We start from the raw sequence: 16561 nt of genomic DNA, 5'->3' as shown, positions 1-16561 counted from the left end.
GAGAGGAGGAAGAAAATGCTGTATAAATCTGCTGCCAAGAACACTGTGTGAGAGTTTTGACATCCATGCTGCCTATCATTCATAGATGGACACTATGTAAGCAACGCATGAGCATATCAAGGCTATTTCAAAGACGGATGCTCTTCATTACAGCAAAATGTTTCCAAGGGGGGGGTTATTCTTATGATGTGCAACTCAAAAGATTTGAGGATGGTTTTGATGCAAGATGTTGACGATTTCTTGATGCCATTAACGAGACATAGGATAGCTCCTCGGTTTATTGTGACGAAAGACCATGCTGACGTGCTGCCACTTGATCATTCATTTCTTCTCTTCTTTTTTCTCTTCTTTCTTCTCCTCTTTCTTCTCTTCTTTCTTCTCTTCTTTCTTCTCTTCTTTCTTCTCGTCTTTTTTCTCTTCTTTCTTCTCCTCTTTAGCCGGTCCAACTGATACTATATCGATCCTTCCCATCTTCTTCAACTTCTTAGCTATGGCAATTGTGTCCATCTCACCTATGATGGTCATCTTCTGCTCCTTCAGATCAGCTTCTATGAAATCAATGCCTGAGCCAAGAATCACATCGTATCTAATGGATAGCCCATAATAGTTTACATGTCTCAGTAATCTAAGATGCTCATATCTTGGGAAAGAAACAAGTTTTCTTGGTAAATTTATGCGCCACTTTGATGGAGGTAATGTCAGACGATTTAGTTTTATATCTTGCATTATCAAAATAATTTTCTTCGAAGAAATCAGCTAAGTTAGTGAAAATAGACTAAGATGGAAGACCATATTACTGACTGTGAGTTCATTTTTCATTATTCTTTCTATAATATTTGTTTTGTTCTCATTTTGTTGGTAGCAGAGATGCAACTTTTCTTGTACTACTTATTCTGGTGCAAAAATAGTAATCTATTTAATGTTAGATTTCATTGGTAGGTGAAAAGCCAGAGGATCTGATAAAACCATGGATTGGTTTTACCAAAAACGAAAAAAAAGAAAAAGAAAAGAAAACTTACCAAAAGTCCAAATCAAAGGCTATATTTATATTTTGATTGATGTAATTAAACCAATATTGTAAAGTTTTTATGTGCAACCTCTGTTGTAAGGTCTGAACTCTTCATTAACATCCCTGCTATCCTAATTACATGTGCAATAAGCTAGAAATCCTTTTGCAGTTTCTGAACTCAAATATTGATTGGTGCTCCAACCAGAAGAAAGGCTCCTACTTGATCTACTTTAGTGCATCAATGATTTACCATCATATGAAAGGGAATGATGATGCTTGATGGAATATGAGGTAGAACAGGAACATACCATAAATCTCTGCCACAGCTCCGATGGCCTTCTGCTTGGTTTTGTCATCAACCATGGCCAGAACCTTCAAGACAACCTTTTGCTGTTCGAACCAGTGGATCCCAAAATTAACAGAGATGAAAGCTAAGCAACACATACACAACATTTACATCCATGCTACCAAAAGTAGCATGAAGAATGATGCACACAAACCTGTGCCATCTGAAGAGGAAGGAGATCGATGACTGGCTCCGGTGAGTTCTAACAAATGAAATGAACCACTGAAGGTGGGAAAAGGAAGGGGAGGGGGAGCCTGTCACCTGCTGGTACCTTTAAAAGGTGTCGAGTTCCATTGTTCATTCTGAACACCGTAGGGACTCTGCTATCCTCATACACTGCCGACGCAAGCTGGACCCTCTGGAGATTCGTGATAGGAGGATGGAGTGAACGCTGGACTTTTCTGGCTGACATTGTGGCCATGCCACATACACAGCGAGTCAGGTTTGGGAATGATGACAACAGGCGATTGTCAAAAAGGTTCATTGGCCATCCGCGAGAGATAAACTTTTCGACACCTTTAAAATATTCTCTTTCTTTATTGAATCAAGGAAGAATGAAATCAGCTACGAAACAAACAATCCAATTGTCCGCTTCTGCATTTGTTGTTTCGACAGCCAGCTTTTTCTGTTTCTTTTTTCCTTTCTTCACGCTGCTGACTCCACTGGTTTCCGTAAGACACAAGTAAATGGAGGCTTACCTCATTTATTAATAAATTCATGGAAACTCATCGTTATTCTAATAATAATAATAATAATAAAGAAGAAGAAGAGCAGCCATTTTCCTAAGATATAAATTTTCCTCAATATCTTTTTTTTTTTAAGATAAATGGTGAGGATGAAATTTGATCTCAAAATCTTACTATTAATAGTTAAGGCCTTACAATAATTTAAGTAAGCTAAAGTCTTTCTTTAAGAACCAATCTTTTTTTTTTTCCAATATTGCATTTAGCAAAATCAGCTGTCATCCCTAACCTTGTACCCATAGAACAAACTCATCGATCGAATTTTACTTCTTTTTTATTAAAAGTTTTTTCTATTACTAAATGTTAATTTCACGCTCATATAAATTGTACTAGATATTGGCACTAAAAAATTTGATATTCTCGTGATGAATCTAATAAATTCTTTCACTACAACCATCATGTAAACATTTGCTTTGTAGAACTCAGCCATTAAAAATTATTCATATAGCTATATGTAAGAAGTTGAGTGCGATGACGGAGAGGTCGAACAATCCTCTCATTATAGTACGATCGCTATTGGGTACCCATTTGAAACTTTCTTAAGTTTCGCCCCACAAAATACAAAACAAAAAACAAAAGAAACAAAAAAAAGGGAAAGTTTGGTCTATTGATACAGTGCAACCACAAAAGACATGCATGTGCAAGTGGAATGCAATTCGGCAACCAGAGTTTCAATTCATTCATAATTGAGTGATTGGCATTGGCACTCCCCATAGGCATCAACTCCTTTCGTCTCTTATGATACGAGTAGACATACCTGGATGTGTGCATGAGCTATACATCTATAGATATATCATGTTTATGATATGTAACCATTATACCACCTTTCTCTTTCCTCTTTCACATTTTACTCTGGTTGTGCAGTTGACAATGAGGTGTAATAAAGAGGCAGCAGAATGTGGTGCCAACGTATTGTCGCTGTGGGTTGTACAATAATGACACAGTAGACGGTAATCCAATGTAGTGAACAAAGTTAATTGTAAGTAGTTGCAATGTAGTTTCCACAGCAAAGATTCTGTAGCCATAAATAGTTTCTGATACCAAAAGAATGAAGTAAATTCTGTTAACAAAGAGGCAACAATATAATGAATCCAAACCTAAAGATAGAAGTAAATTCTGTTAACAAAGAGGCAACAATATAATGAATCCAAACCTAAAGATATTATATAATTCGTATGTTTCCAACGTCAAGGAAATGAGGTCATGGGAGATTTAAAACTCATGCAGGAGTAGCAAACGATGATGAGAGAGCAAACAGATTACATTCACTTCAACAGAGTTTTGACAATGGACTTGACATTGAGCTTCTTAAGGTCTGTGTAGGACTGGCCACAACCAACAAACATCACAGGAGCTCCAGAAACATAAACCATGGAAAGAGCTGCTCCAACCTGCACAAAAATTCCACTAGTTACAAAAGCCAAAAGAGAATGGGTAACAAACGCTATATGTAAAAGCAACTTTTACAGCAAACAGTTGATGATGGCAACCTTATCGTCAATCGTATCGAACTTGGTGAGCAGGATGCCATCGATCAACCTGGCGTTCGGAACTGTGGACAGGTCCGCTAATTTCTGCAATGATGTTGAACAAAGTAATATGGACAGTCCAAACATGTAAATTTAAGATTGAAATAGGTATTCTTGCAAAATAGCCAGCAATATTCAGGAGTAAAATAGTTGACATACAGTAGTACCTGGTTAAACTTTGTTAACTGATCCACCGCATCATTTCCTACCAATGCCTCTCCGACAAAAAGAACCAGATCTGGGTTGTTGAGATTGATGAGCTTGGAGAGTGCCCTCATGAGTGGCTCGTTATCCTATATGTGAGAGGAAGAAGGTTACAGAAAATACAACTCCAAAGTGTTCAGAAAATTAAATGGTCCTCAAACAACTAAGCAATCTTACCTGCATACGGCCAGCTGTATCAACAAGAACAACATCTGAATTGTTGCATTTAGCCTCCTGGATAGCTTCCTTAGCTACAATTGCAGGATCTTTCTCATAGCCTTTCTCAAATATAGGAATCTGCAAAGCATTTTAGGTATCACAATGTTACTCCATTCAACTTTCTTATCACTGAAATTGTAATATTGCTCGTGTTGCACCAAAATCAGAATATTACTTGTACATGTGCATCAAAGTCTGTTGGCTAATGTTATTTTAATTTTAATCATTGGACTACCTGACTTGACCAGAAAGCAATACATCTCCTAAATATTAACCTAGTGTTCAACACAAAAACCAGAGAAGAAAGGTTCACCAGTCAATGCTATTTTGGTAGAAAGACACCAGGTATTGTGACAATTCAAACATGTTTTCTGAAAGTGGCTAGACAGTTGTCTGGTGAACATCTTTGACAGTCTCTATGCATATAACAAGCTCCTACCAACAAACAATAATAAACGAAGGAAAGATGGCATACTCTTTAGTAAAAAAACAACAAGATTAAGAGAACAGTAGCACCACTCCATGAATAAAATAAGATAAAAGGAGAGAAACATAGCATACCTGGAGTCGGCGTGCATGTGTGCGGAGCTGTTCAACAGCACCTGACCTAAATGTATCACATGCTGCCAGCATGACATTAATGTTGTGTTGCAAAAGCCAGTATGCAACCTACAAAAGAGAAAAGATACCTTAGATATGGAACAATACTAGTTGAGTTTGGCATATAAAAGAAATATGCTTTACTTTGGCAAGATTAGTAGATTTCCCAACTCCATTGACACCAACAAAAACAACAACATAAGGTCTTCCTTGCTCCTTAGCAGTATGGACATCCCGCAAAATGTCAATGGACCGCTTTGGAGTTAAAATGCGAAGAAGCGCCTCTTCCATAGCTGTCTGCAAATGTTATCCAACATTAACATATGAGGTTCTGCAGGACACCTGCCGTTAAATGGAACCTGCAACAGAAAACACACACACAAAGAATGCAACAGGGTCAACAAACCTGGACTGTTGAAGAAACTCTTGTAAAGGAGCCCAGCTTCTTCCCTTCAAGGCTAGCTGCTACTGATTCACAAAGCTTTTCAGCAATTTCCTCAGCCTAAAAGTACCATGATAAAGTAACTCTAAGCCAAAGTCAGTAGCAAACCCAGCTCAAACAAGCATCATAATTTCATGTACATGCAAAAGAGCAGCAAGCACATGAGACCAAGCACATAGCCACATACCACATTTTTAGTCATCAACCGGTCCTTGAGAGCTTTCAGTGCTGGTTGCAAATCAGATTTCTCTAACACAGCATTGCCTGAAATGCTGAAACCAAGAGAATTCACCAAACAAATTATTAATTGTCAATTGCAGTTGCCTGAGATTGTATGAGTTAGCAGTTAAAGTTGTAAAAGAAACAAACTGAAAGACCACTGTGGATCTGAAGATTGTTTTAATAGCAAAATCACTGGTATGATCACTAATTATTGCAAAGTCTCTGTTTTTTTATCACTAAGAAGTACTATGGTGGGTATAATACTATTTACACCACAAGCACATTAATTTGATGAATGTAGACATGGAATTCTAGACTAAGCACCAGAAAGAGTATCCATGTTGTGCAACTATGAATGGATGCTATATGCAATGTAATTTTAACCTTAATTCCATCATTTGACAGAGAAGAAAATCTGCAGTAAGCCAAAACATGGTTTCTAGGATCTCATATAAGTTAGCAAACATATATCTAAAAGAAATATTTTCTAAAGAAACCTCTATACCAAGTTAAGCTTGAAGGTTATGTAGATCTCCCACTTTAAATAAGAGCAGTGGAATTTGAAACACTCTATCAATGCTTGAAAGGAAGAGGTATAATTTATCATCAGATTCATGTTTATCATTTCCAGAGACACCACATCCATCACAAGGAAAGATGGACCTACATGGACTATGCTAAAGCATGCCAGGTCCCAAACAAATGAATCAGCAGGTTCCAGTAACTTAACTGATGATGCTGCCCTCAACAAATTACAATGGCAAGAACAGATCCAAGAAGATGATTAGCTCAATCCCAAAACAATTGGAATGGCCTGTTGTTATTGCTATAGTAGTATCCATCCCATTAGTAAGAGAAAAAACCTATTTGAAACTTGTCCTACATCTTTGAAATATATTTCTTGAGATTCTTTATTTCCTCGAGTGGCTTGAAACTCTTGTCCTTATTAATGATTAGCTCTAAGATAATCAAGCAAAAATAAACAAGAACCAAAAGGCAACCTTGTGCACCACCCCACAATTTTCTCTTCCAGAAAAGTGATCTGTTATATCTGCTACATAGAGTTAGGGATGATAGACATTTGAGCTCTCCATAAAGTCTCACGAAACAATCTGGCAATTCTGATGAATAAAAGAACAAAAAAGCTGATCTATCTCTCTAATAGATAAAATATGACCAACGCACTGAAATGAACAGCTAGGGCAATTCTGTCAGGCATCCTAATACATTGTTGAATGTGTTGATGATAATAATTAATCCATTGAATTTACAGAAAATGAAATTTCAAATATGGTGGGTAACACTTGAATGATGCAACAAGAAAAGAATCAAAATATTCAATCTACAGCTCAACATTGGATTATAAAAAAAGATGAGTTATTAAATTAAATAATAAGACATTACTACAGAAGGGGATGAAATGCTGATATAAAAAAGAACAATAGTTCCACATGCAACATTTAACATACAAGAAAACTATTCAGCTATATGAGCATCAGTTGATAAGGAACCATACAAAGAGATAGAAAGATCTGGGACATTTAAGTCATGTCCAGAGTAACTAAGAGTAATGTGTTTGGAAAAGCCCTTACGATCATAAATAGCCTATTTAAACAGGGAAGACGATGAATCCCATCAAAGCAACTGACAGTACAAACCAACAGGTGAAATATGCACACCAAAATAGTCACTAAATTGAAACAAGAAGGCATCCAAGTCGAAATTGTTACCTCTGAAGCATAGACGAAAACCACCCCTTCTTCTTGATGCCAGGCTTCTCGTTCTCCAATTCCTCATCTTCCTCATGCTCACTGTCGCTGCTCACGACTTCCTCTTTATCCATCATGCTCTCTCCCTGATCTGCTGCCACAACCTCGGCATGCCCTTCCCCTCTCTCATTCGCTGGATCCGTGTAATCCAGTCTTGACTCGGAAGGCGAATCATCCCAAACCCTATTTTTCTTCACAGCCTTCGTCGGCTCTGCCTTGGCAGCCTTAGTGCCACCGCCACCAGTATGCGACTTCTTCCCACCTTTGGATCGCAACTTTTGTAGCTTATTTACATCGAAAGCCCCAATGTCTGGGGCTCCGTTCTCTTTTCCCTTTACAACAGTATTTGGGGCGCGAGAATTCTCCTTAATTCCGTTCTCTTGCCCGTTCGAACTACCATTCGCTAACCAACGCCCCTTTCCTGAATCGCCATCAGACTCATCTTTCCCGGAACCACCACCATTGCCGCCGCCACCACTGCTTCGTTGCTTCCCCGAGCCCCTGGCGGCGCCACCAGGGGCTTGCTTCTTGCTGGGCGCAACGGGGACACGGCCGGCCTGCTTGGACTTCCGCATCTCCTCCGCCCGAGCCTCGGCCTCCTTCTGGAGCTGGCGGAAGATCTCATCGAAATCACCATAGGAGGTGCGCTTGGGGTCATAGATCTGGGAGAACTCGCGACGGGCGGCGGCGAGGAGGTCGTCGACGTAAAGGAGATGGAGGATGCGCTGGTAAACGGCGACGAAGACAAGACCGAGGTCGTTGTCGAAGGCCCACTTGAGGGTGTAGGCGGCGCCGCCACCGGGGGCGTCGAAGTGGAAAGCGGCGTCGGCGGAGCGCTCCTCGAGGAGGCAGGATCGGATGAGGGCGTCGATCGGGGAGCCCTTGAGCGCGTTGCCGAGCTCCCACAGTATCAGCCCGCCCCGCGTGAAGATCAGCAACTGTTCCAACATCTTTAGGTCCTATCTGCACGATCCCCCACAAAAAAAAGGAAAAATTCACCGCAATTCAAACACGATCGCATGAAATCCACACAAAACAAAACAACCTTACAAAGTAAAGACAGGAAAGATGGATTCGCAACCTAAATTAGCGTGTGGATTTGGAAACCCTAGAGAAGGGAAGAGGAGAGAGGGATGGATGAAGGGACGGATTCAACGATTTCTTCTTGCGGGTGTATATTTATAGATAGATCGATAGAGCAAGTCGAGGAGAGAGAGAGACCGTAACGCGGTGTACAACTACGACCGGACCGCAAAGCCGACGAACGTGGAATAAGCTGCTCAAACATTTATTTAACCTATATATATATATATATATATATATATATATATATATATCAAATGAAGAATTTTATTTTAACATATTTACCCTTTATTATTATTATTATTATTATTATATATCTTATATAACCTCATCATAATTATAAAAAAATGTTAAAAATAATTTAGATATGTATATATATATCTGTTTAATTTAATTAGTTAATATTAACTATATTTAGTCATAATTTCTTTTTTTTCTAAATTAAAGCTAACGAATATAAATGTTATATTAAAACTAATATCTAAAAAAATCATAATATCTAAAATATTATTTTTTTAGAAAATATCTAAAATAGAGCAACTAACTAATAGGAGATGACCCTATCTATTCTTCTGCTTTTAGATGTGTGATTTTTTTTATGGTTTTTTCTCAAACTTTCCTTTATCTTTTTTCACTCCGATAATATGGATTTCAAGCTAGCTTATCGTATGGAAGCTAAGATAAATAGTTTATATGTGAAAAAAAAAGGAGATTTTGTTAGCTTCACTCATTTGTAAGTTTACATCAAGGGATGCATTCTCAATTCCAAAAGCTTATAAAAATTTTTCATTAAAATTTCTTAAATTAACCAAGTTTTGGAAAACATATATTAGAGTGCAAATAATCCATCTTATAGTTGGTTTGTTTTGCTTTCATATCTCTTTTAGTCCACCTTGAAGTGATCATTGGGGACCCTTAGTTAATCAAATGCTAGTCCTTTGAATTTACTCTCGTAACGAGTCAACTTCTAACCCCTAATAGAGGGGGTTGAGATTGCTCCACTTAGATTTAAGTTTTGAGCTTGTCACTTGAATTTCTTCAACCCAATACTTTTATATCAAATTTCCTCTAGGCTAATTCTAGGTTTTTGTTACGAATAGATTTGAGCTCTCAACTAAGGATGATAACCAAGTTTTAGTTGGTGTCGCTTTACTCTTGATGAGTTGGTGAACAAGATGGAAGCATTTCAAAGAATAATAAATGAAGATCTCTTATGAGTCATCAATCTTGTTTGTAAAGAAGGTTATTTATTTGCCATGCAAAGAAGAAGAAGAATAAAATCTCTACTTGTTTTTTTATTTGCATGCAAAGAAGAAGAAGAAGAAGGCTCATAAAGTTGAGGAGGTCTTCGACAAGGCTACGTTGACTCCCAAAAACCTCAATAATTATTTTTATATTTATCATGATTCTTCTATCATAGAATATGGAGACTTACTTGTAGGAGGACAACATGTGGTTCATATAAAAGAAAACTAGGTTGAGACTAAAAGAGTAAATTCTAACAACAAACAAGAGATCCGATCAAATCTTGGTATCTTAGTACAAGTACAACTTCAAAGCACATATGGTCAATAAAAGTTCTTAAGTTCAAACCTAATAATAGAAGAGTCAGGTAAGAAATTTTTTTATTATTTACACTATGAACTTTGCTTACATATAAAAAAAATTTTCGAGTTCAACATTTAGTCTTGGAGATTGTAGGCTCCATGGGTTATTTTTATAGTGATCTATGTAGTTTACTTATTGATGATAAAGTGAGGCCATTTTCCTATTATCTCAATCTATCATGATTTTTTATTCAATGTCTGATCTTACTATCATGATAGCAAATATACTTAGTGCACCAATCATCTTAGTAAATTTCGAGTGTTAACTAGATTTGATAATGTCTTAGTTAACTATTCTTATATGATCAATTTATGGTTCACCATACTCTCTTATTAATTAGGGTTGGCAACTCTAAAAGAAAACACGTGTAGGATGTTTAGATTTAGAAGTTCTTGGTTGCAATTTACTAAGGTTAGAGAGATGACTAGTATGGTATAGGATATTTCCTTGATGAACCCCTTAGTAAAGTTTTACATAAGTTAACTAATATCAATCATTATCTTTCTCATTGATAGATGATACAAAGCTAGAAACTCATATGAAATCTTAAAAGTCTACAAATTCCTTACCAAGGAAGATTGTATTAATTCCATGGAGATAGGAACATTTTTTTCTTCCATAAGGTGGTCACTTTTAGAAAATTAAGTTAATACGTTAGATAATAGGGATTGTATCTCTAGTAATAACTATATTCTTTATAGTTTTTATGATTGCTTCATTTCATATTAACTATATTGTAGAATGATGTTTCTTCCCTCTTGAACTCAAAGAACTTTGAGAGAAATGCAACCAGTCATAAGTTTACTCTTGAGGATATCCATATTGCTCTTAATCAAATGGATTTTGAAAGAAGTCTGAATGGATTTAACGTTAAATATTATAAAAGTTAATAGGAAAACCTCAAGGTATAGCAAGGTTTTTTTTTCTAATTTTTATTGCCTGTTTGGCAAAACAATAACTCGGGTAGAACTTTGTTAGTTTTTATATCTAAGGTGGATAATCTTAATATGATAATAGACTTCAAATCCAATGATAATATAATTTACAAGCTCCTAGTTAAGATATTAGTTAATGGACAACAAGGATAAGTTAAGTTACTAATTAAAGAACAATCTACCTTTGTCCAACAAGGTAATGTTCATGATAACATTTTTATTGCTAATGAATTGATGAAATGTCATAATGTCATTCATCTCATTAGTTCTTCAATTTTATTTCGTGGATCATAACTTTTATATATATATATATATATATATATATATATATATATATATATATATATATATATATATATATATATATATATATATATTATATAATAAATAGTAAGAAACTAAATTGATTTACAAATCATATAAGGATCAGATAAAGAGATCCCTTATCCTCTTGATACGATCAATTTTGAATGTCAACTCAATATAATGAAATTAATTTGATCTATCTAATTTTCCTAATGAAGGGATATCACTTAGGAATCACGACTTGACCAAGCGAGAACTTATATCAGAATATAAAAAGGTTTATTTTCAATTCTCATCCTAATTTAAAATTATAGCAATGGTACATTTGATATGACTCTTTTGATGATTTATTATCTATGACATATGTAGTCTTAGTTTAGTAAGTTTAGAAGAGGGAACTCCTCCTTAGATACCATACTAATATAACTTGTTCAATTGATATATTATCATATTTAAGTTAACTAAGCTTTATATATAAAGTCATAATTGGCCTAAAATATGTTCACATTGTGGTTTTTATACATGTTGTCTTCATCTTTTTCTCTTCTCTTCTTCTCTTGTTCCTCTGCTCTTCACTGTCGTTATTGTGGTTTCTCCCAACCAGCTTCCCCCTTTTTTTTGTCCTAATCGCCACAAGTTTATATTAAAAGAAAATTGGTTGAGGTTCATTTTTGCCCTTGTGATTTTGGTTATTGACCACTTAAGCCTTTATAGTTTACCCGTGTCTAAAATAACCCCTATATTTTAAAAAATGTAGCATATAAGTCCCTCCCGTGAAGTATGAGTTAACAAACATTGGAGTTTGCTTACATAGCATGTCGACTCATAATAAACTATTACTATAATAATACGTGTAATTTAGGTTTGAAAAAATGGGTTTATTTTAGCCCTTGTGGTTTTGGTCATGGATCACTTAAATCTTTATAGTTTTATTTATGTTTAAAATAATATCTATATTTTTTAAAAATATAGCATATAAACTCCTTTCGTCAAGTCTGAGTTACAAACGTTAGAGGCTGCTTATGTGATATGCTGACTCATAATAAATTATTAATTAATGACATATGTAATTTAAGTCTTTTTTTTTAAATCTATCTTATCGAGGAAGAAGAAGCAACAGCTGCCATAGCGATAGTCTAAGGAGAAGAGATAGAGATAGGAGAAGCCAAAGGTAGAGATGAGGGGAGTTGGACCACCATATGGTAAGCGTGATAGGTGGGAATGTAAGAGAAGACAAAGTGGGAGGCCGTGGGGATGAAGACGCCCAAGAAGAGGAAGAGGGACTAAGAGACCATTGTTATTATTAATGTGGGAGGGGCTGTGTGCGTATGATACCCTACTAGGAAACAACATCTTGATGCTATAGCTAGTGGTCACTTCCATGATGACGCTCCTCCTATTATTGATGATGATCTCAATTTTTTAATTTAAATTACGTATGCTATTATATTAATAGCTTCATATGAGTCAGCATATAAGCAAACTCTAACATCTGTTAACTCTGACTTGATAGGAAGGGCTTATATGTTATATTTTTAAAAATATATAGATTATTTTAGACACGAACAAAACCATAAGTGCCTAAGTGATCTATGACTAAAATCACAAAGACAAAAATAGACCTTTTATTTAAATTTAAATTATATGTATCATTATATTAATAGTTTATTATGAATCAACATACCACATAAGCAGACTCTAACGTCTATAACTTAAATTTGACGGGAGGAACTTATGTGCTATATTTTTAAAATATAAATATTATTTTAAATATGAGTAAACTATAAAGACCTAAGTGGTCTATGGTCAAAATCACATTAATTAAAATAGATCAAAACAAAAAAAAAATTAAAAATTAAAAAATAGATTTTAATAATTGATATAATCTGTCCGTTATTAAGGTCTACCGTATGCTGAATTAAGGGGCCATGTACCCAACACACTCGTCCCGGCAACGATGCAGTGAAGTCTTCGTAGCTCTCCTTTGGTTGGCCAAGCTTCTCCACGATCTTGGGGATGATGATCCTGAAGCTCCTCTTAGGCCTTCAGCTCCAAGAACTTGAGCTTGCACTCGTCATTCACTGCCGTCCCCAACGAAGAATTCGCCTTATATATCAAACGACACAAAACATGATCAATCCCCATTGAGGAACACCTACTGACATATTCTTTCATCCCGTGTTCGGGACAGAAAAGCGAGCTCACCATGGTTGATCTTCAATATGTGTCGATGAAGATCGACAAAGGAGAACGAAAATGTAGGTTAAAAGGATTAAAGGGGGGAGAGGAGGAAGAGTTACTCCAAGAAAAATAAAGCTGTGATGTTTATGAGGATTGAGGAGACAAGGGACTGAAGGAGAGAATATGATGGGAGTGACCGGAGGGGATACCGCAAAGCAGTCTTGGCTATGCTCTAATCTTGGTTTCTGGTCTTTGACTCAGTAATGTAAATCCTTATCTTGCAGTAAGTAGTTAGCTTGTAAGCATTCGGTTACCTCTAAACAACAATCTTTTAAGGCATATGTGTCTGCAATTAAATCTTCATATACTACTCAACTTAGGAAATGACAATATCGAATCTTCTATTACTTACGCTATTCATACATTCTCTTAGTATACTTTAGTAACATGTTTGTCATGGGGTGATAATAACCCCATCTTTCTTTTTTCTAAAAAAAAAGAGAAATAAAAAAAAATTGTGTAATTTCAAGTCCTCCCAACAACTGCAGTTGCAAGTCTTCTCATGAGCTCCTTCCTGTAGTACATGCAGCAATGCGCTGTTACAAGTTTGAAGTAGGAAACATCCAACAAAGTAACCAAGTCCACAAACCTTATGAGCTGTCTGTCTACAGTGGAGGTGGAAAGGAGTCCTCTGTTCTCCTCGGCTCTCCTGAGGAGGTATGGAATTACCTGCTCCACCGGCCCGAAAGGCACGTACTTGCTCACCTGGAAACCTGCATTCTTGAGTCCTAGAGAGAGCCCGTCCGCCATCCCCAGTAGCTGTGCAAACTGCAGTTTCTGGTCTTCCTTTCCGATTCCCAGCTCCTCTGCCTTCGCTGCAGCGGCTTGCCCTGTGACACAGTAGCGGTACACCATCAACGCAAGATCTACACTTCCAACTCCCTGTGTTCTCTGTACTTACCAGATCGAACGTTGTGGGTGGCAAGCAGGATTGCACCGGATCCCCTCCTGACCCTCTCCAGCAAGAAGGCAGCACAATTGTCGAAGCACTGGTGTGTTTCCTGGATGCTCCCGTGGATGGGAGACGGCACACCCAAAGATAGAGCCAGATTGGTCTCTCTTGTTAGATAAGCGCCTCTCACTAGTTTAATCCCCAGAGGGATCCCCTGTCTCTCCGCGGCCTCGACGGCGTTTACCATCCTCTCCCTGGAGTCCCTCAAGTAAGCCTGGATTGTCCCGTAGACCATAGGTTGGTCTCCATGATTGAACTGTATTGCTGCTGAGTACGTGAAGTAATCAACTGCAGGCTGCAGCGAGGCGTATTCTGCATCGATCACCAACGGGATACCAGCTTCTGCACACCTATGGCAGATCTTTGACAGCCTTTGCTGGGCTAATCGGAGATCAAGCTCTTGGGTCTCTGTCAGAGGATCTGGCACTGAAGGGGTGAGATAGAGAGGGCTGGAGTCGCAAAGAATGGGAAATGAATGGGTGCTCCACGGAAGCAGAAATGTGGGGTCCTTCTGCTTCCACCTCAATAGATCACTGGCTCTCTCGAGCAAGGAGATGGGGCAAAGTGCTGTAATCTTCACGCACACACTTGCCTGATCATAAAAACTATGTTAGCATCATTAGTCCTTTGGAACTATAAATCATCGTCATTTGAATACATGACATGAACACTGGGAGTATTAATCAGCTAGTTGGCATTTCAGCAAGTATTTTGATCTTTTTTTGGTACTCTGAAATTAGCTGAACAAGACTAATTGGAACTTATCACTTGCTCGGAGTCTTATGTCTGAATTCAACGCATTCTCTAAATCTCTCAGATAATTAAGCTAGTATTGCAGGAAATAGAAAGAGAATTATCATTTATTATGAAGGTTTTCAGTTTCTTTTTTCATAAACATGAAGCGCCATTATGTGTAGAACCATTGCAATTATGATGTGAACAATAGTAATCATGTATATTATGCGAAGAGGAAAGAACAAAAATTATTGGACAATGCAATTAGTGGATTTGATTGGTTCACTTCAAACTTCACTTCAACGATGCGATCGATGAAAGTGATTGGACTCAACTGGAATTTTTCTCTTCATGTTTTAATCTATTTTCCTTCTCCAATGGTCTTTACCCCTCTTGATCCGGTAATGGTTGAAAACTACGTACAACTTCATAGGTGGTCTGAATGAGAATTTGAAACGATAGCATCTCCATCATCTCAATTTGAATCGACCATCAAATTATTGACGACCATAAGTAGAGAAGCGTTTCCCAAATTAATTTATACTACGAAGATTCCGTTCTACCAAAACACGCTTCTCCGTTTGAAACGTCTGGAACCAACAGGTGTCGTTCCACGATTAACCAAGTATGAATTCCTTGTTCCAAAAGTAAACTACTTACGGAGATGGGCGGGAGCGACGACGCCATCTCGACCGTCCGCAGGAACCCGTCGAGGTTGCGGTCGCAGGCGGCGCTGTCCTCGGCGTCCTCCATCCCGTAGTCCAGGATCGAGCGCAGCCCCTGCTCCGCCCACATCGCCTCCACCGCGCGGCCCGCCTCCTCGAACCCCTCGCCGGCGCAGAAGTGGCGGTGCACCGTCGCGCGGGCCACCCCGAGGACGGCGGCCGGGAGGAGGCGGCCCTCCGGCGCCGCGGCAGCCGCCCGCAGCGCCGCCGCGCCCAGGTCGACGATCGGCCCTGCGGCCAGGGTGGAGAGGTTGGCGAGGGACCGGAGGAGGGTGGCGGTAGGGACGGAGGCGAATAGTTGCCGGGTGTCGGAGAGGTCGAGTGTCGGGGCCGGTGGTTGCGAGGGGGCCTCGGGGAGCTGATCGGCAAGGGTGGAGGCGGAGGAGAGGTATCGGGCGACGAGGGTTTGGGGGATTTTTGTGGGGATTTTCGTAGCTATTGCCATCCGATGGCGTCGTCTCGGGGTACGATTTGTGTTCTCCTTCTCTGAGTTGCGCGTGGGAGCTCGATGCTTCCAATTTCATATATAGAAGGTGAGAGAGGGAACGAACGTTGAACATGCCGTTTCTTAGAGGGAAAGGGAATTCCGTTTTGGAAAGCTCAGCCGTTAGGAGTCTCCCCATACGATTTAATTCCAGACTGCAATGGAAAGTGGACCCAAGCGGGCTCCATCTCTTCACCGAATCAAAAACGGATGTACGAAAGTGGGTAAAAACAAGAAGCCGTTGATCTCCGTTTCCCTTCCTCGCACTCCAATTCTGACCCTTTCCCGATGAATCGATCGGGCAACGAGAAGGCGCATGACCAGGCGGTGGAATTGTTTCCATTTACCCACGAGTTAAGTAGCGGAAGGTAAGGCTTTCGCAAGGTTGCCATGTCACTCCTGGAATGTT

The 16561-nt window shown here is 38.5% G+C and overlaps 3 protein-coding genes across 4 annotated transcripts; all 3 read right to left on the bottom strand.

Annotated features, from left to right (window-relative positions):
* Positions 1 to 97: 97 nt before the first annotated feature.
* LOC135638166 (heavy metal-associated isoprenylated plant protein 39-like) lies at positions 98 to 1668 on the bottom strand. Its single transcript, XM_065151146.1, has 3 exons — positions 1510 to 1668; positions 1318 to 1399; positions 98 to 563 (listed from the first exon to the last, which is right to left on the bottom strand). The coding sequence occupies exons 1-3, from the start codon at positions 1516 to 1518 to the stop codon at positions 322 to 324; spliced, it is 333 nt and encodes a 110-aa protein (XP_065007218.1). The 5' UTR covers positions 1519 to 1668; the 3' UTR covers positions 98 to 321.
* A 1572-nt stretch (positions 1669 to 3240) lies between these two features.
* On the bottom strand, positions 3241 to 8306 carry LOC103985930 (uncharacterized). Of its 2 annotated transcripts, none has more exons than XM_065152217.1 (10): positions 8165 to 8306; positions 7045 to 8046; positions 5280 to 5364; positions 5057 to 5152; positions 4795 to 4947; positions 4612 to 4719; positions 4009 to 4128; positions 3795 to 3920; positions 3589 to 3672; positions 3241 to 3489 (listed from the first exon to the last, which is right to left on the bottom strand). In XM_065152217.1, the coding sequence occupies exons 2-10, from the start codon at positions 8031 to 8033 to the stop codon at positions 3364 to 3366; spliced, it is 1887 nt and encodes a 628-aa protein (XP_065008289.1). In that variant the 5' UTR covers positions 8034 to 8046; positions 8165 to 8306; the 3' UTR covers positions 3241 to 3363. The 2 variants fall into 2 exon arrangements, with proteins under 2 accessions (XP_065008289.1, XP_065008290.1); XM_065152218.1 differs by lacking the exon at positions 8165 to 8306 and adding an exon at positions 8134 to 8158.
* A 5266-nt stretch (positions 8307 to 13572) lies between these two features.
* On the bottom strand, positions 13573 to 16212 carry LOC135638082 (proline dehydrogenase 1, mitochondrial-like). The gene is made up of 4 exons (XM_065151032.1): positions 15604 to 16212; positions 14158 to 14800; positions 13846 to 14086; positions 13573 to 13770 (listed from the first exon to the last, which is right to left on the bottom strand). The coding sequence occupies exons 1-4, from the start codon at positions 16111 to 16113 to the stop codon at positions 13722 to 13724; spliced, it is 1443 nt and encodes a 480-aa protein (XP_065007104.1). The 5' UTR covers positions 16114 to 16212; the 3' UTR covers positions 13573 to 13721.
* Between the last annotated feature and the right edge of the window lie 349 nt (positions 16213 to 16561).

The sequence above is a fragment of the Musa acuminata genome, chromosome BXJ3-5 (assembly GCF_036884655.1).
Source record: "Musa acuminata AAA Group cultivar baxijiao chromosome BXJ3-5, Cavendish_Baxijiao_AAA, whole genome shotgun sequence".
Lineage (NCBI taxonomy): Eukaryota > Viridiplantae > Streptophyta > Magnoliopsida > Zingiberales > Musaceae > Musa > Musa acuminata.
This window is presented reverse-complemented; position numbering and strand designations above follow the sequence as displayed.